Raw genomic sequence first — 25,186 nt, 5'->3', positions numbered from 1 at the left:
TTCAAATGACTTGTAATGGTATGTATTTGTGGGGCACAGTGTGATATTTCCACTCACATATACAATATGTACTGTCTGTATCAGGTCATTGTCATGCCCATGACCTGATATTTACTATTCCTTTGTTGGGAACATTCAAAATCTTTTCTCCTATTTAGAGGTATGTTGTTATCAGCCATAGTTACCATACTACCTTACAGAATTTTGGGCCTTTTTTTCTTTCTATTGAACTGCACCCTTTCTGCTAACCACCACCTCGAGTCACCCTGACTTCCCAGCTTCTGGTAACTGATATCTTATCCCTTACTTCCATGAGCTCAGCTCCTTTCGTTTTAGCATATGAGTGAGAATGTAAGATAGTAAATAGGGTGTATCCTTTATTCTGGCTAATGACCAACAACCCTGATTACTGTGTCAGGGTGAGGGCTGGCACCCCACGGTGCTGTACACACAAGCCACTCCTCCTTGTTGAGGAAACGAGAGACACACATCATCACACTCCTCCTGTCGCTCCGCAATGCGCACACCTGCAAAGTCTTCTCTGGAGGTGGAGGTGTATCCTTCGGTCTCTCTTGCCTTTCTTCTCTCTGTCTCTTTTGGTTACTCCTTAATCTGAGTGGGTTGTGTGAACTTCCTAAAAAAAAAAAAAAATCAAAGTTCCCAAAGCACTAAGAATGATTGGACTATAAAAGTACCCACCAAGGAGACAGTTCTTGCTGTTTCCTCTTTGCTGTGGTCATCACGACTGGAACTGATCATTGATAGGAAACTCTATGGTCAGAAAAAAGCAGAAACTTGACTTCCTGGTTTATTTTTCTCTACTACATTCCCATCAGTAAGCTCATTTCATTGACTCGTGTATTCAGTACCTATTTATGGGGAAACTATTAATGTGTCACTCTGTCAGGTACTGGAGATACAAAGAAAAATAGAACATGGTCTTTGCCCTACAAATCATACAGCCCACGCCTACAGGCAAAGCTATAGGAGTTTACCCCTCTGTTAATGGTCAATGAGAGAAGAGCCCAAAGATCTTTCTCTCAAATGAATGAAGCCATCTTTCCTTTCCTTAAGTGAGACTCATCTACTGCCAACATGTAGGAGTTCAGCTGTGTTTTAATCTACTTGGAGAGCATCGATCCTGTGACCCCAAAGTCGGCATTTTACTAGATCCCCATTGGTCACCTTATGGGTATCCTCACACCTTCTTCAGTCTCATGATCAGACCTCTTGCTCTTTTTTGATTAAGTTCTTTCCCGGGACCTCCATTCCAGTAACTAGGCTCTTCTTCATTCCTTGTCTGTTATGAGCTATTGCAGGCCATGATGCAAACACAACTTATAGCAATTGATAATTCGGATGTCAAGCCACCAGATGAATATGTCTCTGATGGAGGAGAATCCTACCTAGGCAAGGCTTGTGGGACCACTGACTCTGGAAACTGTTGCTCCTGCCTGTGATTTCACATGTGCAAAAGCAGCTGTGGTGTCTCTCCAATACCTGCACTGCAGTGTGTAATTTCATGTGATATGTATATGTAATCTACATGATTGCATCTCAATCTTATGGACACATATACCCGTGGATGGTCAGGGAGATGACTTCTCGTTAAGCTGTATAATTTTGATAAATAGAAAATATACTAGAATATGCTTCATAATTAGATCTGTTGTCCTACGAGAACTGTAAGACACTTAGAGGCCTGCTTTGTTCTTTTAACTCAGACTAACAGAGGAAAACAACAATTTCTCTCCAGTCTAAGACAAGCTGCATACCTTTTGCTGATTTGATACCTCAGAGCAGTTTCAAACTAGACTCAATGTTTCTGTAAATGGATCATAAGTTAAAAACTTTTACAGATACGCACAAGGTCAGAGTCTCAGATGTCTAACCGAGGTTATTAACACAAAGCAACCTAATGCCAATTCTTCACTTGCCAAGTCTGGCTGATAGCACAGACCATGATCACTCCCAATGTGAAACCCTTCAGTGACTTGTCTCACTGGGCACTGTGCCCCTGGCTTCAGGTCACAGTTTGTACACAAGGGACCTTGAAGTTGGGCGTTGCCATGGTTACTCATTCCCCTCAGATACAGCCTTTGTAGCTTATTTATTTATTTTTTTTTAAAAAACTACTGCTGTTGAAAATATATATAAACTGTGGAGAATCCAAGCAGGGGGAGATAGAATTGGAACTAAAGAGAATTGGAGCTAGAGAGAATTGGAACCAAAGATTTAGAACTACAGAACTGGAACTAAAGAATCAGAGCTAGAGGATTAGAGAGAATTAGAACAAGAGAATTAGTGAATAGCCCTCAGATCATGTGTGAATTATTATAGATAAGAAACTTTTCTAAGGCCCTCGCTTTTGAGAAGCATTCTCTGAGTAACCCTGGGTGGCAGTTCTGGGAGCTGGACTCCCCAGGCTGCTGAAATTGCTGGGGATCTTAATCTTCATCTGATTTTAACAATTAGAGTTCTGTTTCATTGTCATTATTCTTGTTATAAATTGAAGTCTTGTTCTTAAGCTTAGCCCTGTAAGGCAAGGGAAGCTTCATTTCTTTTTTCTGAGTCTTTCTTGTCCTGAATACTTGCCTTGGATGGGCCATCTTGGGGGCTTTGAGGCGCTCTACCTGAGCCTTGCCTGTCTCTGATCACTTCTGAGGCCAAGTGTGCCTATTGTTTTTCCCTACCTGCTTCAACCCCAGCCTCACCAGATGGCTTCAGACCCAGGGGTCATACGCCCTGTTGTAATATCATAATGTGTTTCATCCTTTGGAAAATTTTAGGGTAAAGGCTATCAGTGCAGGACATATTTGTGGGCATTTGAAAGGATTCTCTAGCAAGCTTTGTAATTCTGTAATGTGTAATCCCTATGATCATTGAGCTAGGTTCCTGCCAGTTCCTGCCAGTTGAAGGACTCACTTCCAGTGGTACTCAGTAATATCTCCATCCATCCATCCATCCATCCATCCATCCATCCATCCATCCATCAATCCATCCATCCATCCATCCATCCATCTGTCATGAGGATTCTCAGCTACACTGAGCCAGGATTTGTACAAGGCTATGGAACTGTAGAGTAATGTCTTAGGCCCAGGTCAGGTGACTTAACCCACCAACTCATATGCCCCCCACCCCCGGCCTCAGGGAAGGCACAGCAGCTGTCTTTCATACTCTCTGTCCACATCTTACCCATCTCAGTCTGGTCTTGCTGTGTCTGGGCTGCCCTTCTGTAATCTATAGAATCATTGAGCTAGCTGTTCAGTTCCTTCTAGTTGAAGGACTGTTTATAAATTCCCATCATTTTACTCCTGACTTTTTTCAATAGATATGAAGTAAGTCTAGTTACTCTAAAAGGGAGGCCATTGCTTAGGTGCTTTGGTTTAAAAAAATGTTATGAAACTGTATTAGCTGTTAAGTGAACACAGCCCAGGGAAGAGCATCTGTTTTCATGCATGGGAAGATGCAGCGATGTGTACCACAGGGTGAGAATACAACAAAGAATGGAAAGTGCCTCATTCAGAAAGTCACTTCCCTACTCAGTGCACCAGCTTCTTCATCTGTCTAAAAGTCAAGATTCTCCTGAGACAATGGAGGGGAGTTATTATGCAAATGTGTAGCTGAGAACAATGGGCCCTCACTTCCAGTGGTACTAGTGACATCTCCATCCATTCATCCACCCACCCACCCATCCATCTATCCATCCATCATGAGACTTGTCAGCTACACTGAACCAGAATTTGTACAAGGGTATGGAACTGAAGAATAATGTCTTAGGCCCAGGTCATGTGACTTAACCCATCAACTCATATGCCTCCTACCCCTTGAGTCTCAGGGAAGGCACAGGGGCTGTCTCTATACTCTCTGTCCACGTCTTACCCATCTCAGTCTGGCCTTGCTGTGTCTGGGCTGCCCCATTCATTCTCCTACTTGATCTTTGCAGATGGTGTCAGGACATTTCATTTCTGACCAAAAAGGGATCTGTCAGTGTTTGAAGGCTGCTGAGAAATGATTTGCCTCTGTTCTGGACCTGACTTGATTACTTTTTCTTTTTTGATGTAGGACAGTTTTGGTCTGAAAGAAGAGATAAAAAGGGGGAGCAGGGTGAGGCTAGGGAGATGGTTCAGTTGGCAAAGTGCTTGCTGAATAAGTATAAAGACCCAAGTTTGGATTCTGAGCATCTATGTCAAAAGCCAGGTGTGATAGTGTGTGCCTGAAATCCCAGTGCTGGGGAGACAGAGACAGGATGATCCTCTGGACTCACTCACTCACCAGCTAGTTTAGCTGAATGGGTGAACTCCAAGTACAGTGAGAGACACTACTGCAAAAAAAAGAATAAGGTGGAAAGTGACTGTAGAAGATACCCAGTGTCGACTTTTGGCCTCTACATGCACACTCACAAATGTGCATGTGCACCTGTATACAAATGCATGTATACATGAAAATGTACACATATGAGAGAGAGAGAGGGGGAGAGGAGGAGGACGAGGAGGAGGAGGAGGAGGAGGAGGAGGAGGAGGAGGAGGAGGAGAAGCAGCCAGCAAATAAAACAACTGAAATTAAACAAGTGCTGGTGCGTTGTAACTTGAAATGCTTTGAAATGCCTGTTCTGGTGGGAGGTGAGCAAAGACCTCTACAGAGATCTCCCTCCCTGACTTCTGGGACTCCAGATGTACTAAATTTCACTTGGTTCTATATGCAGGACAGTGTCAGAACATGGAGTTGGACTCTGGGAAGGTTAATCCTGTCACCCATTGTGCTTGTAGACAGAACATCTCTAGGCCAAGGATTTCTAGCTCATACCTACCTCAGGCCAGAAGGACCCAACTGCATAGAAGAGACGGCACGTCGGCTTGGCTGGGTCAGGTTGCTAGATGAAGCTTAATACAGATGCAAAGGAGAAAGTCAGAATGCATGGCAAACTCCACATCCTGTCAAAAGAAAGACCCCCTCCACCCACTGCTCCTCCTGTACTCTTCCAGGGATCAACTGCTGTGAATAGATCAGATAAAATTTTGGCTTCTTATTCATATTTATTTCTAGATTAGGTTATTTTCTTGTCATTTGAGAAAAGATTTTTATTTAACAGATTATGGTTTACAATGTATGTAAAAATATACATAGGCTTGGAAGAGAGAGAAAAAGGAGTATATACAGTTATATAAAGAAATAGATAGTTTTAAAAAATAAAGTCTTTAAAGAGTCAGTAAAAGTAATATAAAAGTTAAGCCACGTAAATATGAAAATCACACAGAGTCTGGATTATATTGTCTTTGGGATTTTTTAACTACAGAAAGACATTCGATTGTAAAGGCTTCTGAGTTAAACATATATATATATATATATATATATATATCTAAGGATATGTTGCTTTGGAAAAGAGGTTCTGCTTTTGTTTCCACAGAAGATGAGAACCTATCAATTGCTTCTAGACTAATATGGTTTGATCAGCCAATACCCCCTGAGAGGTCTCCAGATGAACCAACATCCAGAACAACTTCAAGGCAACTGTCTCAGAGAATACAGTGTCACAGAAAACTCTAGTCAGGACTTGACCATAATCCTAAAATTTTCTTTGTGTCCCTATAAGACAACCAGTGCCCCCAATCAGCAGGAAGTAGCCTAGAACACTATACCCACATTCCTCCAAAATGGATTATGGATGTTTGTCTTTGTTTAGATTGTTGGTTACAAATTATTATTAGTCATAGTCAATCTCTTTCTAAAAGAAGAAAGGGGGATATAATACAGAAATGTAGGATATAGATATGGTAGGATAAAAGGGTAGATTATTGAATCTACTTTTAAAGAGCAACAACTTGTTTAAAATATTTACATTGCTATGGATTTTAGTTTACTGATACAAATTTAAAGTTAATTTTGTTATACCGTATGTATTTTTTACTCTTGTTTAAGGTATCATGTTAATGCAACTCATTTAAAATTGTAATGTATCATTAAAAATAAGATTAATAGTTAATCATCTATGATAATCAAACTTATAATCATATTAGTTGTTTTCTAGGTATACAAAGACATATTTCAATTAGGTAGGTAATCTTCAAACACTTCAAAGACTTACAGAATATGGCATTTAAAATGTTTTAAAAACTTAGACTTTCTGGACAATGAGGAACATCTGCTCCTAGCAGTACTGATTTACTTCAAAGAGGAAGATGGGCATCGAAGACACTCCATATAAAGTTTATCTTCTTCTTGTCAAAAATAGCCATTTGGGCAAGAAACTGCTCTGGCCTGGACTGCTGATAATATGTTGTATAAACTGGACATACAGGACCAATAGAAAAATCACCACTAAATTTGCCAAAATAAGGCAATATGGTCCTTCAGATTCCTGCTTCATAGAGGAGTTTGCCAGACAGTCTACAGGGAAAAATGACTGAGAGACTCTAGGCCTATAGGTTAAAAATGGATAACCCAACATTGCAGAGGAACTTTGGGTGATTGTCCAGGTAGCTGTCTCTGTCATTCTAGATTTTTGAAAGCTGCTTACAATGCATTTCCTGTTTACTTAGGTAATATTATATCCTTCTGGGGTCTTTGATGTAGTTGAAGACTAGATAGTTATAATTATAGTTTTCTTCAGTCATGAAAAAAGATAGATTAGATATGAAACCTTAGACTTACAAATATAAGATAGAATATTTTCTTTAATTTTGCCAAATACAAAGACTAGATATTGTAACTGTAATTCTTACTTGATAACTGTTCTATTATATTTAATTTTACTATGTTAAAGTTAAAACCTTCCTTTTTGATTAGATAGAAAAAGGGAAATGTTGGTGGATGTCTTTCTGTATGCTGTGAATATAAGTTGTTCCCATTGGTTAATAAATAAGCTACTTTGGCCTATTGCAAGGCAGCTTAGATCAAGGTAGGAAATCTAAGGAGAGAGACAGGAAAGAGAAAGGCAGGTCAAGGGAGATGCCAGCACCACCAGGAATCACAGGATGTGAAAGTACCTTGGCTTCTGATAGATTAACAGAAATGGGTTAAGTTATAAGAGCTAGTTAGCAAGAAGCCTGCCATAGGCTATGAAATTGGTAATTAATATTAAGCATCTGAATGATTATTTTATAAGCATCTGAGGGACCATGGGGCCGGGTGGGACCCAAGGAACCTCCCGGCTACAAGACTGAACTACAAGACTCTCCAGTTGACCAGGGAACTTTTGCAATCAGTGAAGCTCCCACTCACAGTTTTGGATTGAATTTGTCACTGCCTGTTGAGGTCGAAACCATTCAATACCTCTGAGCAAGGTGAACCTTAAGACAGCATGGTCACCTGGGAAGAAAGAAGAAACACATTAAAACTCTATAACACTAGCCGTCCCCCTCCCCCAAATAAAACAAATCTTCTCGAGTAAAGCTCTTGTTACGCTCACAGGTTCTAATGTCAATGACAGAGCATTACTGAGAGGCGGCAAGCCTTTGTATCTGTGATGGGGGTCTGGGCTGAGAACTAGAAGAAGGACTCAGGACTTCTCAGTTCATGTGACTTGCATTTTCTCTGATGAAGTCTAATGAACTGGGCCTCCATTCCCTGCTGCCCCCTAGAATCCTATTTGCAGAAGCTTCCCCTTGTTGGCACATTTTAGGGGCAGAAAATTCCTTGGACTTTTTCCTTTCAAGAGTTGCCAGCTTAGCTGGGTGGGTTCTTGCCGTGAGGGGGGACTCCCCTCTTTGTCTCCGTGCAGACCAGGCCTCTACTAGGTCTCCTTTTCTCTTTTAGCACAAGACTTAGCTCCAACATTACATTTCTGGGGGCCAAAGTTTCCATGACCAAAAGCAACTTGGGGAGAAAAGGGTCTATTTCATCTTACAGCTCACAGTCCACTGTGAAAGGAGGTCAGGGCAAGAAATGAAGACAGGAACCTGGAGGCAACAACTGAAGCAGAGGCCATAGAGGAGTGCTCCTTGGTGGTTGCTTAGCTTACTTTCTTATACTTCCCAGGCCCACTTGTCCAGGGGTGGCACTCCCCTAGTGTAGTGGGCCCTTCAGAACCAATCATTAATGAAGAAAACGCCCTACAGACTTGCCTACAGGCCGTCCAGTAGCATTTTCTCAATTGAAGTTTTCTCTTCCTTGATGACTCTGGCTTGTGTCAAATTGAAAAAACAAACAAACCAAAAAACCAAAACCAAAACCAAAACTAATCAGCACAATGACTAAGAAAATACTACCTGAGGGTGAGAGGACTAATGAGGTAGAATGCAGTGTGTGTGTGTGTGTGTGTGTGTGTGTGTGTGTGTGTGTGTGTGTGTGTTACTTCTCTGTTGCTGTGATAAAGCACCATGCCCAATGTGACCTATCAAAGTGTTTAATTGAGCTGATGGCTTCGGAGGGTCAGAGTCTACGAGAGCAGGGTGAAGGAACAGCGGAGAGCCCACATCTAAATCTACAGCCATGAGGCAGAGGCACACTGGGAATGGTGAGTGACATACTTCCTCCAACAAGACCACACCTCCTAGCTCTTCCCAAACAAACAATTCCGCCAACTGGGGGGACTAAGTACTTAAAAATATGAGCTTATAGGGGCCAAATCTCATTCAAACCACCACTTACATGTGGCATATACACGTATATGTACACATATACACACATATGTATCTATATAAATATAGATCAATAATAAATATATCTCATTAATAATCATCGCACCCAGAGATAATCCTACTAATACTTTTAATTTCTACATTTCTCTTACATGTTCATAAAACTGTGTGTATATGTGTATATATGTGTATACATGAAAACATGCACATTCATCACCATGTGTCTAGTTTTCACACCTAGCTCTATAAAATAGATACGTCTTGAATGGTAGGGTATCCATGGTGATAGATGGATGGGCAGCAGCCCAAGAGGTCACCACTGCCAGGTGCTCAGCAAGTGGGCCGGAACAGGTGTGCCCAGCAGCATCCTGGGAGCCCCTTCTAGGTCTTTTCTGGATAGCGCTCCTCATCACTGGCATGACACACTTTAGCACGAGTCCTCCTGTTTCTCAGAGGGCCAAGTTCAGATGCTGACCACGGCACTAGCCACCACCTTTTGTGCTTTGTTAGGTCTTAGAGTTAGCTCTTCGGATCCATGGTCTCTCTTCACATGTCTCCAGCTGGAGAGATGGGGCCGTGGGTCCGAGGTGGACTTACCTCCGCTCCATGGTGGGTACTTGTATGTAGTCTTGGGAGGGGTTCTCCCATCCTTAAATTTCTTCCCCATGTACTCGATGTAAGAGCGTGTTGCCCGCCAGTTACAAAACCTGTGGGAAGAACGGCTTCTGGTCACACAGAATGGCTGGACCAGTCCTCCCAAACTGTGGGCTGTCTGACACAGAGAACGCTACGCTGGGATTGCTGCCTACTGAGGACGTTCTCTGTGTCCAGGCCTGGCCCCAGTGAAGGACTGACCTGCACACTGTGTGAGAGACTTCCATCTGGAACTGTTGTGGATGGAGTCTGTGGAGAAGCCACTGTGCCCAGGCCTGGGTTGCAGTCAGCTGTGTTCACCTAAGTGTCAGACTGCACAGTCTCTGTCTAATCCCTTACTACATCATCAGGGAACCCAGTGGGGTCTCCACGCATCATTTCCTGAGAGCCTTGCTCCTTCCCTGATCCCAGCAGTCTTCCCTGGAAGATAACTGCCTCCCCAGAGCTGCGCATTTACGGTCACTTGAGAAACCTTCCTTCTCTGATGCTCCTGAAACACTCCTCACTTTCTCTCTGGTCCCTTCCTCCCAGGACTCCTTAGTTGATAAGACTAGGTTTAACTGTCTGCACTTGCGCTCCTTTTGCTTGAGGTGGGTGGGTGGGTGGGGTATGGTCCTTGCCGTCTCCCGTCTCCCTGCTCCCCAAGGGTCAGACTATGTTACTACAGTTGCTCTGCTCTAATGTGCAAAGATGCATCGTTTATGGAGGCAAGAGAACAAAAGGCTAGAATCCTGGTCTAATCACTTTCCAAGTGACGTTAGGCTAGTTCCTGAGCAACTCCGAACCTCAGTCTCCTCATGTGTAACCTGGGGACCACAATGCTTTGTCTCCACCTTCTTCTCATGACGCTGAGTGTTCGTATGTGATGAGACACAACACCACAGCGTGCACAGTGCAAGTATCAGTAAGTATATAAGCCGGCAAAGAGTCAACCCCAGAACCTCCACAAAGCAAGTCTAAGTTTCCTAAGGACATAGTAGGAGCAGGGAAGCTGAGCACTGAGTTAAACAAGGAGACACACACATTTTCTAGAAGTCTCTGATCCTTCCAAAAGTGTCAAGATAAGTTTCTATGAAGCCCTGGGTAGGAAAAGTAGAATTAAGTTCTGAATAACAAATGGTATCCAAAAGGGTTCATTGCATATCTTAAACCGAGATTTTGAGTTTCTTTCAATTTTGAATAAAACAACTTGTCTTAGGGATTGAACTGGTAAGCATCCTTTATAACTTTATTTATTCATTAGATACTTTACTTTTATTTTACTTGTAGGGGTGTTTTGCCTGCATGTATGTCTGTGCACCATGTGCATGCCATACCCATGAAGGCCAGAAGAGGGCATCAGATCCTCTGGAATTGGAGTTACGGACAGTTGTAAACTGCCATGTGGGTGCTGAGAACTGAACCCAGGTCCTCTGAAAGATCAGTCAATGCTCTTAACCACTGAACAATCTCTCCAGTCCCAAATATTTGTTTTTAATATTTATTTTTTTGAGATACTACAATTACGTAATTTCTTCCTGCCATTTCCTCCCTCCAAATCCTCCCATATACCCCTCTGTCCTCTCTTCCAAACTCATGGCCTCTGTTTTCATTAGTGGTGATTGCATGTGTATATGTATATGGACATACACATATATTGTTAAATATAACCTGTTCATTCTGTATAATATTACTTGCATGTATGTTTTCAGGGCTGATCTCTTGGTGCTGGATAACCAGTTGACATGCTCTTCCCTGGAGAAGAGTATTTCTCCTGCTCTCAGGCATTCCTTAGTTGCCTGGAGTTCTTTGTGCAGGGTGGAGGCCTCATGGGCTTTCCCCCATCCACTTTAGCATTTCTGTTGGTGTTGTCCTTGTTCAGTCCATGTTTGAGCGGTCATATTGGTTAGTCTTTAGGGGTGTGGCTTCTGATATTGCTAGGAGACATAATCTCATAGAAAACTACACCTTTATTTTAATTGAAGGGTACATTTAAAAACTGCACTTTTATTTATGTGTGTGTGCCTCTTTGCCTGTCTGTGCACCATATGCATTAATGCTTACAGAGCAGGCAGAAGAGGGAGTTATATCCCCCAGAACTAGAGGTGTGGTAGGTGGTTGTAAGCTGCCTGATGTGGAACTGCTTTTAGGTCTTCTAAGTGCTTTTAATTACTGAGCCATTTCTCCAGCCCCAAGGTCACATTTTTTTTTTTTTTTTTTTTAAGAAAAAGGGAAGCCTACCAGCCAGAGTCACACTATGACATAAGCATCATCATTAGGCTTCTTTGGTGGTTTGAATGAAAATAGCCGCCAAAGACTCATAGGGAGCGGCATTATTGGAGGTGTGGCCTTGTTGGAGTAGGTGTGGCCTTGTTGGAGTAGGTGTGGCCTGTTGGAGTAGGTGTGGCCTTGTTGGAGTAGGTGTGGCCTGTTGGAGTAGGTGTGGCCTGTTGGAGTAGGTGTGGCCTTGTTGGAGTAGGTGTGGCCTTGTTGGAGTAAGTGTGGCCTTGTTGGAGTAGGTGTGGCCTTGTTGGAGTAGGTGTGGCCTTGTTGGAGTAGGTGTGGCCTGTTGGAGTAGGTGTGGCCTTGTTGGAATAGGTGTGGCCTTGTTGGAGTAGGTGTGGCCTTGTTGGAGTAGGTGTGGCCTTGTTGGAGTAGGTGTGGCCTTGTTGGAGTAGGTGTGGCCTTGTTGGAGTAGGTGTGGCCTTGTTGGAGTAGGTGTGGCCTTGTTGGAGTAGGTGTGGCCTTGTTGGAGTAGGTGTGGCCTTGTTGGAGTAGGTGTGGCCTACTCCCACAGTTTTAGGAGGAACTGTCACAGGGGTGGGCTTTGAGGTTTCAGATGCTCAAGTCAGGCCCAGTGTCACCCTCTCTTCCTGCTGCCTGCCAATCTGGGTGTAGCATTCTCAGCTACCTCTCCCATATCATGTCTGCCTGCATGCTGCCATGCTTCCCACTGACGATAACGGACTGAACCTCTGAACCGTAAGCCAGCCTCAATTAAATGTTTTCTTTATAAGAGTTTCCGTGGTCATGGTGTCTCTTCACAGCAGTAGAAACCCTAACTAAGGCAGCTTCTCTAGGAAAAGTTTATCGAACTACTGTTTCATTGAGGCTGCGGGAAGCAGAGGAAGGCTCTGATAGAAGGCCAGAGTTTGACAGTCAGCTGAGACATCTCAGGCCAGATGCTGAGCACAACTCTCGGCAGGACAGGTTATGAACCAGGACACTGTTATGAACAGTCTGCAGGTATTCTGTTCATCTTAGTTTTGAATTTTGGCCCTCATCGGCTCCTTGTCAGGTTTCCATTTTGAGTTAATTGCTACATTGGTCACTGGGATTTGATGAGAGAGGTCACATGAACCTGAATATTGGATTTTTCTCCAAGTAACTGTGCCTCAAGTGGTGATTATGAGAACTGGATAAAACGGTAAACTGCTCTGACCTGCTTCCTCCATGATGTTCTTCATTATAAACAGTTTCCGCCTGGACAGACTTTGTCCCTCAGGAGCTGTGGTCTACCTCGTGCTTAGTGGGGAAGTCTGGGCTTAAGTATATGTTGTGCCCCCAATCCAAGAAAGCACACAGAGAGGTGTGGAGCCAGCATTCTGGTGTGGGTTTCTTCTGTCTGTCCCTTAATTCAGTGTGGGATAGAATGTAGTGGGTAGGGTAAGAGCAGACATCTTAGTTCCTCACAGAACTGGAAACTGTGGGATGCACGAAGACAGGAAACTATTTGACTTGGCAGTCACTGGGTAAGAGAATTTAAGTACCTTTTCCAGAAGTACATAACGACAGGGAAGATGGATATGATAGCCCCATGGAAGATGGTCCGGTCTAGGTGGCCTTCTGTAATGGCAGCAAAGATGATGTCCTTCTGAGACTCAGAGATGTTAACCTACCCATAGAATGGGAGTATGTCACTGTTAGAGGCTCTTGGAAAGTAAAATGACTTCTCTTGACCCCTAACATCCCCTGAAATGCCATCGCTCCAGAAGGCAGTTTCCCGTGGATTTGCTAGGCAATGGGCATCTTGTTGACTCAGGACTTATGAGGAACCAGCAATTCAGTTTTAGGGTTTTTATGGGGGAAAGGGTCATGGTGGAGCTGGAGACCCCTTACCCTCAGCTTTGGAGGGACATCAGAAGCCAGGAAAAGCTTTAGAATAATGTTAAGTTTAGAGCGCATCAGGACGATGTCATTCTCATTGTACGCTCTGTTGATCTGCAGCACGTGAGCTGAACTCACCAGGTCGTTAAATCTACAAGAGAGGCATATGGAAACATTCAGCAAGAGAAGACAAAAGCAAGTGCTGGGTAGGATGCCTGGCTCAAACCTATTTCTGGCAAGAAAAGGGCAGGGCTGTTTCTGAGCCAGATTGTGACGTCATTCACTCAATCTCAATACTTCCGTTAGCAAACACTGAGCACGGACCACAGGTCAGGTTGTATGCCAAGTGCTCTGTCCAGTACATTTCTTCACCACAATCCCCATCTCCACCCCCTTCTTCATTTCACGGTCCCCTCCTAGTCCGGAAGTGTGTCTCACCGATGACGAATTCAAGAGCTTCAGGGCTCTTCTGCTGTTTGGCCTTTGCTGCTGGCTGGAGGCCAACACTCAGAGGCAGGTGGATTCCCCTCATGTGGAGCACCTTAGGCAATGAATGGCTTAGAATGCACCTCCATGGTGACGGGGAGCCACCAAAACATTCCCAGGGGGAGAGTAACAACTGGTTTCATGCTTTTTATACGTGTCTCCGGTTGCTCTGCAATGGTGGTTCTCAACCTTTCTAACACTGCGACCCTTTAATTCGGTTCCTCGTGCTCTGGTGACCCCCAACCATAAAATTACTTTTGTGTGTTACTTCACAGCTGTAATTGGCTACTGTTATGAATCACAATGTAAATATCTGATATGCAGAATATCCGATATGCAGACCCTAAGCGGTCGTGACCCACGGGTTGAGAACCACTGCTTTTCAAAGACCAGTTTGCAGAGGGAAAGCAAAGAAGCAGAGAGGAAGGGTGGGGGGGATAGCAGGGGCAGCTGCAGAAGTAGCTGTGGGCTGGCTGCTCTCTCTCCTTAACAACCTCGTTATCTCATTAACCTCACGCATCCTTCAAAGTTCAGCCTGTCTCTTGCCTCCATGATGGGGGCTAGCTTGGGCTGGAGACAGCTGGGAGGTTCTGATGATGAGAGTGGACCTTTTGCTCCTTATCTAGCCCAGAGTCCTGCCAGACAAGGCCAGCTATGGACTGGCACCAGGGCCTTGGTGGTGAGAGGGCGTAGTCCAGGAGCTAGCACTACACATTTCCCCTGGGTGAAGGTAGTCAAATGTTCCAGACGCTGAGATGTGAAATGCTTTGTTTGCTGCCCCCAAAATGTAGCTTGCTAAAGGGGAAATTGAGATATTCTGAGCTTCCTGCAATTCTGCTGTCTAAGGAATGTTCTTTACTGACCTTGTTTTTGCTTCTCAGTTTGAGGGATGTGAAGAAGAGCTGTGCCGTTAACACGCTGGCTGGCTTGGGTCAGCCTTTGCAGTCCATCCCTGGTCCTCCCCCTGGGGACCCTGTGTGGAGCCCTGAGAAGGCTGGTCCAGGCCAAGACACTATGCCTGAGGACTCCCCATTGTTTAGCTCTATTCCCTGTGCCTAATTCTACCCAGCACCTGTCATCCCAAGAGACTTCCCCACCTTTTATGCGTGTCCTGTCTGCATCCTGAGTCTGTGGGCTGATAGACATACATGTCTATGATGACAGAGCCTGTGCTCAATAAGAAGACAATCAGTGAATGTGTTTAGAACTGAGCTGAGTGCCTCCGTGGAGTACAGCGGGCCCAAGTCCCCTGATGTGTTAACACTGGATATTCTACATTTCTGAGAGTCTCATTAACTGGCATCCCTGGCATGGTGAGCATAGACCGGTGTGCTCTCCTTAGTCCATTCTTCTACTTCTCCCAGTGGGAATGTTTTCCAGGAGTTACTAATTTTTTTCCAAATATTTTTCTCTGTTGTACTTTTTACTCTAAGTTTTAACTCGTTCATACAACAGAGCAGCATCTAAAAGGAAAAAGCTTGATTGTTTCTAAAGTTTATTGAAAATAAACTAGAGCAGAGCATGCTGATGTACACCTGTAACTGCAATCTTGGGAAACAGGGAAGTCTTGTGTTCAGGTCAGCCTGGGCTACAGAGTCATACCAGTTGGAGAGAGAGAGAAAGAGAGGAAGAGGAGGAGGAGGAGAGAGAGAAGGAGACAGTGAGAAAAGAACAAAAATTCTCTGAAATGTTGTAACAAAGACAAGTACTATAGGTTCTGTAAATAAAAAAAAACAGTTCAGTCAGGTACAGCAAAGGAAATTTAAATCACTGAAAAAAGTCAGTTTGGGAAGCAGAAGGGTTTGATCAGGAACATAGCTCAGCTCTTCAGTTCTTGCCTCGCATGGGTGTGGCCCTGGATGAGATCCTGCGCCTACAAAATACAGACATGAACAAACAAACAAACAACAAAATCCAGAAGTACTGAGTTATTTCCGAGTGACCTTTACAGTTTTGTTCCACTTTGGTATTTGGGGCTGTAAGTCTGGCCTTTAAAGCCTGAGCCATCTCTCAGCCCGTGTTCCACTTTTAAGAAATTGAAATTAGAGTAGGTTGACAGTATTTGGAGCATAATTTAGAGTTTATACAAGAAAGATATATGGACTGCCTATTGGTAGGTTGACTTTAAATTTGAAATTTGGCCGGTGAGTGAATATGCATTAGCACATCTACTTAATGGTTCATGCATACCCATGCTCTCTCTCTCTCTCTCTCTCTCTCTCTCTCTCTCTCTCTCTCTCTCTCTCTCTCACACACACACACACACACACACACACACACACTTTCTCTTATAAGAGTCTCTGGTTTTAAGCAAAGAACTGTTGGTCCGTGGGTGTTACATGAGTAACAGGAGACAACCTCTGTCATATCTATAAATAGAGAAAAACAATCCATTTACCATCGATACGTGAGTGGCTTATAACCTTGGGATCTCCAGGACATTGAAGAGAGAGACCTGTAGGACCCAGAGAAGGGTGGAAACCGACGGGGTGACAGAAGCCCCAGAGCCTGTCAGGACTATTTCTCTGGCTGAGCTGAATCACTGCTTCTCACACATGCCAATCACTGTGGCTCTGAAACGTCAAGGCTCACTTTTGCTGGGATGGGTGTGTGTGAGTGTGTGTATGTGTGTGTGTGTATGTGTGTGTGTGAGAGAGAGAGACAGAGAGACAGAGAGAGAGACAGAGAGAGACAGAGAGACAGAGAGAGAGAGACAGAGAGAGACAGAGACAGAGAAGACACAAGAGAGAGAGAGAGAGAGAGAGAGAGAGAGAGAGAGAGAGAGAGAGGTCTGTGACTTCCTCCATCACCCTCCACCTTGGCTTTTGATGTCGTCTCTCACTGAACCTGGAGTTCACCTCCGGCCAGGCTACTTAGCCAGCAAGCCCCAGGGAAGTTCCTGCCTCTGTCTTCTCAGTACTAGAATTATAGATCTGCATTGCTGTGCCCAGTTTCCCCTCACCTCACCCCATAGGTCCTCATGCTTGGGAGGCATCTCCCCAGCCCCTGCTGGGAAGTTTTAAACGTGAAATCCACAAGAAGAAAGAAAGATGGGAACTTACTTCTCCATTTCAGAAAGGAAATATAGATCATTAATGGCAAAATTGATAGTGATAACTCTATGTCCAAATATCCGGCGTTTTATAAGGACTGTTTCTCCATTCTCCTGTTCTGTGCTCCGGGTTCCAGGGGATACGGGGGTGTGACGTATTGATATGGTGGTGGGCGATGCAGAGAAATCTAGCAGAGAAACAACAAGGAATTACCATCTGGTTTGATCATATTTCTCTCAGGTCCTTCACCCTGGGCGTGACCTCTCTGGACTCATGTTCTGTACCTGTTATAAGTGTCATGCCCTACACCTGCGTGCAGCCTCTCACTCATACTCGAATGACTGCTGAAGAAGTCACCTGCTGAGGTGTGTGACAACACCCATAGCAAAAGATAATTAATAAACTAATTCATTACAAAAGCAATTGAGTGTTGAAGGCTGTTTTCATGGCACTTGCCTAATAGAAACAATCACGGCTGTGACCAAGCTAATCTATAAGGCTTTCTGCAGAGAAGGTAAAAACTGTGCGTGCGGACTCAACTTTTCAAATGGGAGTGTGGTTCTGATGGAGAGTTACTCAGGGTTTATCAGGGAGCAATCAATGTTTAGCATCTAGGTGGGAATTTGAAAAACAACAAACATCTTAACTAAAGAAAAGTTTATTAAAGGGAAGGCGAATAGAAAGCTAAGGTAGAGAATGAAAGATCTCAAATTCAGGGTTCCGAGGGACCACCAGACAGACTCTCGGGGGTTAGACCTTTATCAGGAGAGTTATCAGCACCTTGAGTAGGTAGAGAGATGGATAACAGCATGGCGGGGACCCTAAGCAACTCAGGCCACAGTGCCACAGGCAGAGGGTACTGAGCTGGGGGCTCTAAGGAGAGTTAGGGCTAGAGTTTTAAAAGTACACCATAATCTATGTTGGTGAGAATATGAAGGAGTATAAACTAGCGCAGTGGTTCCTGAAGGTATTTCTTCCACAGAAGCACTGTACATTTGAGTGAATGTTAGAACCACCCAGAAGTCCAGAGAGATATAACCTGTCACTGCCGATTTCTTCCATGCATCTCAGGCACTTTCCCCATCTCAACTCTAGTCCAAGCAGTCTGTTTGAAGTTTCCAGGTTGTACTATCTTCTTACTTTTGTTTTAGGGTTCTGTGCATACACTCTTCCCACTGTACCTGCCTAATTTGCTCACTCCTGAAAACTCAACTTCATGTCATGTTTTCAGAGGTGTTCTTCCCAGACCATTGCCAGTACTAACTAGGGTCCAGCTACAACCATTATTGAAGTCACTCATCCTTACATAGTAGTGACAACAGACTGGTCAGTTATTCTGTTGCAAAGTACTGCTAAGCATAGTTCAAAGATGCCTAAGTTATCACCTCAGTTAGGCTTCACAACAGCTCTGTGAGATAAGGATAGTTACGCCCATAACTTACTATGTGAGGAAACGGAGGCCTACAGTGACCTTTTAAACTCACACAAGTAAAAGTGGTAGGTACGATCTTTACCACTGAAATCTCAGCACCTGGTGAAGTACACACCCTAAGGCATTCTTAGCAATGGTCATGAAGGAAGGAATTATTCATGGATGAAGCAGTTGAATAAATCTCTACAATGGACAATTTATGCCAGTCAAAAGCTGAGCAGATAGAGGTGTACTGACAGAAAGTGATGTTCAATATAGAACACTAAAGAAAAAGGCAAATTATAAATGGAAAGTTTATATATATACATATGTATATATATATATATATATGTATATACACACATATGTGTATGCATATCCTCAGAATGTAGGCTACAACCAGAATGTAAGCTTCAAAGCATTGGCAATGTTATCTCTAAAGATTTTCATTTCTGTCCTACATATTCTTGTAATTTTGTTGCCTCTTTATTAATAACATGGAGTAATTATACAGCCGGGCAAACTTTAGAGACATTTTAAAAGACCAGACAAAACAGCGCAAGGAAGTCATTTTAGAAAGCGTGAGTCCTCGCTGGTAAGAGAGCCGCACTATGGTAGACGGTGGCACAGAGCAGGACTTGGTGGGCTGTAAAAACATGACGTTGGGAGAGGCTGGAGAGGGAGGGAGTGCATCTGAGAGGAACCAGCAAGAGCCCAATGATCAAACTATATTGTACACATGTACAAAATTCTCAAAGAATTAATAAAGATTACACATTTAAAGTGCGAGCTTTCTAAGTTGTTTCCCACACTTGCTGGCTCTTTGAGAAGCCTCACCATCCCGGCAGGCCTGGCCACCCAGGTTCTGTAGTCTTGTTCACTGGGGCTAATGCAGGCCTGACCCAAATCCTTCTGCCTGAGTTCTCACGTGGGCTAGCCATGATGGCAGGGGAGTGACTCACTCTCCTTGGTGTTGTACATTTCCAGGCGGATAAAATCTAGAAGCTGTAGGCGTTTCTTGGGATTTTTCATGAATCTGCGGTAGCTGCAAAAACTCCTGATGAAGCTGATCATTTTTATCCATCCTTTCTTCTGGGGGGAAGGAAAGGGGCATCCATTAGTAGGGCTGCTGTTGGTCAAGAACCTACTGTGTGCCGCAGACCTGCTATTGGTTACATAGTATCCTCCCTTCTCCAAAGGGACACTCTTTTTTTTTTTTGAGCTCCCATTTCAAGGGTGAGGAAACTCGTCAGTCTGCCTCCAATGAGGTCGGTGAGTAGAAGAACCCAGCTCCAATCAGTGGTCCTAGAGCCTTTGCTCAAACTCCTCCCACACTGCCTTCTGGCAGCGAGGGTCAGCACTCCAAACAGGAAGGAACAGAGGAGCCAGACTAGTTTCTGCTCACAGGAGGAAAGGAAAGCTTAGCTAGCAGATGGTAAAGTGTTACAGAAATAGAGAAATGAGTAAACTCATTTCTAACCCCTAAGAATTTACACATACACTGGGCAGTGGTGGCGCACGCCTTTAATCCAGTACTTGGGAGGCAGAGCCAGGAGGATCTCTGTGAGTTCAAGGCCAGCCTGGAATACAGAGCAAGATCCAGGACAGGCACCAAAACTACACAGAAAAACCCTGTCTCAAAAAATAAATAAATAAATAAATAAAAATTAAAAAAAAAAGAATTTACACATACCCACTCCCACCCTTCTGTCCCCTCCCCCACACAAGCAAATGGATTCTGCTCCTGCACTCCTTTAGTAGGCATGAGGAGGCTGTTCTCCAGTTCACTTGCCTCTAGAAAAGATACATTGAGCCAAAAAGCATCTTTGTGATGGGAGTGCTCACTCCTGTACCCCAGTTCTCAGAGAGAGATTGCTGTGGATATCGTTCTGTATAAATAAAACACTGATTGGCCAGTGGCCAGGCAGGAAGTATAGGCGGGACAAGGAGAGAGGAGAATTCTGGGAAGTGGAAGGCTGAGTCAGGGAGACACTGCCAGCCGCCACCATGACAAGCCGCATGTGAAGATGCCGGTAAGCCATGAACCATGTGGCAAGGTATAGATTTATGGAAATGGGTTAATTTAAGATATAAGAACAGTTAGCAAGAAGCCTGCCACAGCCATACAGTTTGTAAACAATATAAGTCTCTGTGTTTACTTGGTTGGGTCTGAGCAGCTGTGGGACTGACAGGTGAGAGAGATTTGTCCTGACTGTGGGCCAGGCAGGACTGGAGGAAAACTCTAGCTACCAGAGATCAAGGCAGACGTGACTGTGAGGAGAGAGATCAAGGCAGACGTGGCTGAGGGGAGCCAGTGGTGAAACACCAGATTTGCACTGGATTTGGGGGCTACAGACTTTCAGAGTAGAGCCTAGCTTCTCCTAAGATGTGTAACTTGGGCCAGTTTACTTGCTCTGCATCCCTGTGTGAGACAAAAACAAGAGCCTTCCGGGTTGTGGTGAGCCTTAGCGTGTGTGTGAGAGAGAGAAAGTGTGTGGCCCACAGCAGGCGGTGAGAACATCTGGTGTCTTTCTATCTGACCTGGAAGAGCTGACATTCAAACAAAGCTCTCTGGTTCTCCATAGATCCTTTCCAACATCCAGTCACTCATGGTGACCTGGCAGATTTGGTTCGCACACAGAAGGGGCGGGGAAAGAAAAAGAGCAGCACATTTTCGTGTCTACAGTATTGGAGTTAAATCTTATTTTCAGCTCTATCTTAATTTCATCTTTGGAGTCTGATAGAATTCGCCTCAGACTTTTCTGTCAAACCAACTCAAACCACATGAAAAGACCTCCCTGAGTACCATTCCTGTCTCTTCCCTCTTTCTCTCTTCCCGCAGGACAAAGGATAAGAGGGGTAATTGTGTTTGGAAGAAGGAATGGGCGTTCTCGGCCCCAGCCATCGACGTTGTCTCTCTGGGGTTTGCTGGTCGGTGGGACACTTGGTCCAGGCCTATACGAGGGGAGGCTTATGTTGCCAGTGACTGGATGTGTAAGTCAGACTAATCTTGGCGCAGGAAGATTAGAGAACCATTTGGCTGACGGCCAACCCATACCTTCGCAGTAAGCACGGGCAGCAGAAACACTAACACTTTCATTCCTGCGTATCTAACCCTGTGCCTGTCACTTGGCTGGTGACAGAGGGGCAGACCAGAAAGGGATTTCCCAGCATACTTTTTCTGAGCCTCAGATTATCCTTTAGTAAAATGGGGCTTAAAACACGACCCCCATACCCCAGAGGGATTCTTCCAGTGACACATCCAACGGCCCCACAGGGGTCATCTTTCCACTAGCCAACAGTGCCTGACTGTGGGGTGTTTACCCACCACCCCCACAGTTCCCCAGAGTTTTCTTGAGTGCGAGCAGCAGGAAATATTAGATAGAAGGATTTATTGCGGAGAATCTTGCGGAGATAAACAGACAGAAAATAAAGGATAACCTCGAGAGGGCCTGGAACCTTTTCCAACGGGCCCTGACTGTCTCTGCCCCAGGGTTTTTATAGAGACGCCAAGGGGTGGAGCAAAAGACCTCCTCCCCCAGCACAGCCAAGTGCAGACCATCTCAGACACCTGCACTCAGGCCTGTGGTCTAATCATCCTCTATGCGGACCTGCTGGGTAAAGCCACGAGGAACCCGAGAACGGGCTCCCACACCTGACGATGGCTTTTCTTTCCTCCTCACTGACCTGGGAATCCTGCAGGTGGATCGTTGACTTTGAGGGCTTCCTAGGGGGAGAGTGTATTTCACTTTCCAACTCCAAAGGACGCGGTGGGAACATTTCTTGGTACTCTCGAAACCTACCAGAAAGACCGAGAATATCAAAGAAACAAAACCATGGCTCACGAAACACAGCAAGACAGTCTTGTTTCAAGTTGGCGTCTACATTCCTCTTGCTATCCCAAATCTTATACAGAATCAGCCTGTCTTCTTAACACTGTATTCTTCCTTATCCTCTGTGTGTGTGTGTGTATGTTTGTGTCTGTTTGTATATGTGTGTTTGTGTGTGTGTATGTATATGTGTGTATGTATATGTGTGTCTCTGTGTGTGCATATGTGTTTGAGTGTGTATATGTGTGTGTGCATATGTGTTTGTGTGTATTGTGTCTGTGTATATGTGGGTGTGTGTCTGTGTCTGTGTGTGTTTGTGTGTGTATGTATGTATATATGTGTGTGTTTGTATGTGTGTCTGTGTGTAGGCATATGTGTTTGTGTGTGTGCTTGTGTATGTGTTTGTATGTGTATGTGTGTATATATGTGTGTTTGTATGTGTGTCTGTGTGTGCATGTTTGTGTGTTTATGTGTGTGTATTTGTATATGTGTTTGCGTGTATGTATGTGTGCCTATGTATGTGTGTGTTTGTTTTATGTATGTTTGTGTTTGTGTATTTGTGTGTGTATATGTGTGTGTGTTTGTATATGTGTGTGCATATGTGTGTGCATGTGTGTATATTTGCATATGTGTTTGTGTGTGTATTTGCATGTATGTGTTTGTGTGTGCACATGTGTGTCTGTGTGTTTGTATGTGTGTGTGTGTTTTGCACTGGTGCTGGCAGGCAGGAGATTTCAAAGTAAGTTCGGCGTTTCTCTTGGAGGAGGGCTCTGGCAGTACACTGTGAGGACTCAGAGACCTTTGCTTAATGTGGCTTTTCAGAGCCAGGAAGCAACTCCAGAAAGAGCCGCCTTCTCCGAGCATACTCACCACTTCTCTTCCAGAGACTTCATGACGTAGCCCTGGAGCATCAGCAGTGTGGTGGTGGTGATGTTACGCATGTGAACAATTTCTTTCATAAGAGGAGCATTGCACTGCAGTATTTCTTCTAAATGATGAGAGAGAGAGAGAGAGAGAGAGAGAGAGAGAGAGAGAGAGAGAGAGAGAAGGGGGGGAAGAGCGTCATTTCTGCTTCCTGAAGGGGGGGGAAGAGCGTCATTTCTGCTTCCTGCTTGGCCGTTTCATGCGAAAGTCTCACGGCCCTCTGTTCTTGCTCCGGCTTCACTCCGAGCCTTCTGCAATCTACAGATCTCTAAAGAATATTTCAAATGTTAAGGGAAATGGTTTTTGTAGACAAAATACCATCTTAGTTCCATTTCAAAGACGAAAGCTTAAAGGGAAATGAAATCTTAAATTTTAAATCCATTTCTGTAGCTGGGGTGAAGTTTTTCAGTTTAGGGGGAGGCTTAGGAGGGAAGGAAGAAAATGTAATCTTTGGGTGCAGAAGGAGGGTCCAAGACACAAATATCAGTGCCGAGTGCAGCAGCGTGGTGCTCCTCATGTTCAGAGGTTGGAAGGCTGGTTAATGAGACTTGAAAATGTATCAGAGGAACATCTAGATGCTCCTTTCTCTTTGAGACTCCCCAAATAACTATATATAGAACTCATACTGAAAGTCAGTAAATAAATACTTATATGTGGCAATGTATTATGATAAAATATCTCTTCCATTCTAAAAGTCAGGAGTGTTGGCTGGGCTGCACAGTCAGAGTTAACAGTGCACCTGAGGTCACTTAAGGCTTAAGACTACTAGAGCTGTGTACTTAGGCCGTTAACCTGCCCCTAGGGAACACTGTAACAACTAACCTTCCTTGTCTTAGATTTCCCATGTAATTCATTTTAACAAGGGAAGCTAATACACAGCTGCAGTCTTAAACATGTACTTTGCCACGTTCCTGTTCCAAGATTAATGCATGTGTGTATGTATGTTATGATAATCATTTGCTGAGGACAGAAAAATAGGACCAAACCAGCTTTATAAAATAAATGTCCACCATAAATGTTGGAGCAGTGTATGGATATTGCTTATGGCGTTGGATGGTTTGTTACCCAGGTCAGGCGGACTCCGTTAGAATCAGTGACTCCATCCTTTGTAAGACTGCTAAACATTTCCGTAAAGTACCCTGTTCCTGGTGCTTTCTGTGCTGTTCAATAAGAGAGAGCAAACCCTTTGCTAGGGACACATACAGGAACACGCGGACACAGGGACAGATTCACAAGAAGCCTTCAGACTCAAACGGATAGACAGAGGATGAGGAAAGACACAGGGAGATTAGAGAAGTCAAAGCTGGGCTCCCTCTTGTTTAAGTTACACCAAGGGTAAGCACTTTATAATTTCTTATAATTCCTCAACGTGACCCCAAGGCAGTATCGGTGATTCCGAGTTCATTATCACCACATTCAGATTGCACCCACAAACTGTGGCATGCTGGACTGGGGCACGTCTGTAAATCCTTTCAGGTGGCAGGCAGACGTGGGACGTGTGAGAGTTTCAGGCCAGCCTGGAATATGTGGCAAGACCCCGTTTCAAAACGAACAAATGAACTAGAGAGACTTGTTAATTATGAACTTTTTCTAATTTGGTATTTACACCGTTGTCCTGGATTAAACAAAACCAAAGCAAGCAAACAAACAAACAGCGAGCCCCCTCCCCACCTACACAAACTCCGCCTGCTCCTCTGTGACAGCAGGAAGATTGGCTCTCTCACCTCGCCGGGCGCAGTTGCTCATGCCCTCTTTCTAAAGCTATAAGCTAATACTTTACTTGCAGCTTCCAGCTAAGAGGAATTCCCATGGGCCAAGCTTACCACTACCTCAGACAGGAAAACAAGACAGTTCATGAACAATTTTGAGATAGACCGTTCTCCACTCCAGCTCAACTTTTCGTACCTGTGCTTGGAAAGGACCACCTGTTTGCTTAGAGCTAGTCCCACCCTAGTTGATTTGATGATCATGTGACTTGAATTTGTGTTGAAGTTCCACAGATAGGAAAAGCTGGTTAACTTCAACATGTTCTACTTTCTTTGTCTAGAAAACACAGCACTTTCTCTCTACCCTCCAGGGATTAAGGTTCGATTTCCAACATGAAGTGAAATTAATGAGCATGTACATGGATTTATCTTACACGAGGATCCTTTCACCAATATT

At 44.3% G+C, this 25,186-nt stretch overlaps 1 protein-coding gene across 5 annotated transcripts in view; it reads right to left on the bottom strand.

The window, feature by feature from the left end:
* Positions 1 to 352: 352 nt before the first annotated feature.
* The window catches only part of Rgsl1 (regulator of G protein signaling like 1), a 63,638-nt gene continuing 38,804 nt past the window's right edge, over positions 353 to 25,186 (bottom strand). The window contains exons 13-23 of one of the 5 annotated variants that reach the window (XM_059280107.1): positions 22,970 to 23,087; positions 21,957 to 22,068; positions 19,232 to 19,361; positions 16,868 to 17,045; positions 13,332 to 13,470; positions 12,983 to 13,107; positions 9,177 to 9,286; positions 7,222 to 7,308; positions 4,811 to 4,883; positions 3,883 to 4,077; positions 353 to 634 (exon numbers count right to left, since the gene is read on the bottom strand). In XM_059280107.1, the coding sequence (XP_059136090.1) occupies positions 3,963 to 4,077; positions 4,811 to 4,883; positions 7,222 to 7,308; positions 9,177 to 9,286; positions 12,983 to 13,107; positions 13,332 to 13,470; positions 16,868 to 17,045; positions 19,232 to 19,361; positions 21,957 to 22,068; positions 22,970 to 23,087 (1,187 nt within the window). In that variant the 3' untranslated portion in view covers positions 353 to 634; positions 3,883 to 3,962. Of the gene's footprint in view, positions 635 to 3,882; positions 4,078 to 4,149; positions 4,325 to 4,810; positions 4,884 to 7,221; positions 7,309 to 9,176; positions 9,287 to 12,982; positions 13,108 to 13,331; positions 13,471 to 15,283; positions 15,679 to 16,867; positions 17,046 to 19,231; positions 19,362 to 21,956; positions 22,069 to 22,969; positions 23,088 to 25,186 lie in introns of those variants that run through there. The other 4 variants (XM_059280108.1, XM_059280110.1, XM_059280109.1 and 1 more) reach the window with 4 other exon arrangements.

Source organism: Peromyscus eremicus, chromosome 15 (assembly GCF_949786415.1).
Source record: "Peromyscus eremicus chromosome 15, PerEre_H2_v1, whole genome shotgun sequence".
Lineage (NCBI taxonomy): Eukaryota > Metazoa > Chordata > Mammalia > Rodentia > Cricetidae > Peromyscus > Peromyscus eremicus.
Note: the sequence above shows the minus strand (reverse complement) of the source record. Positions and strands in the feature narration are given on the sequence as shown.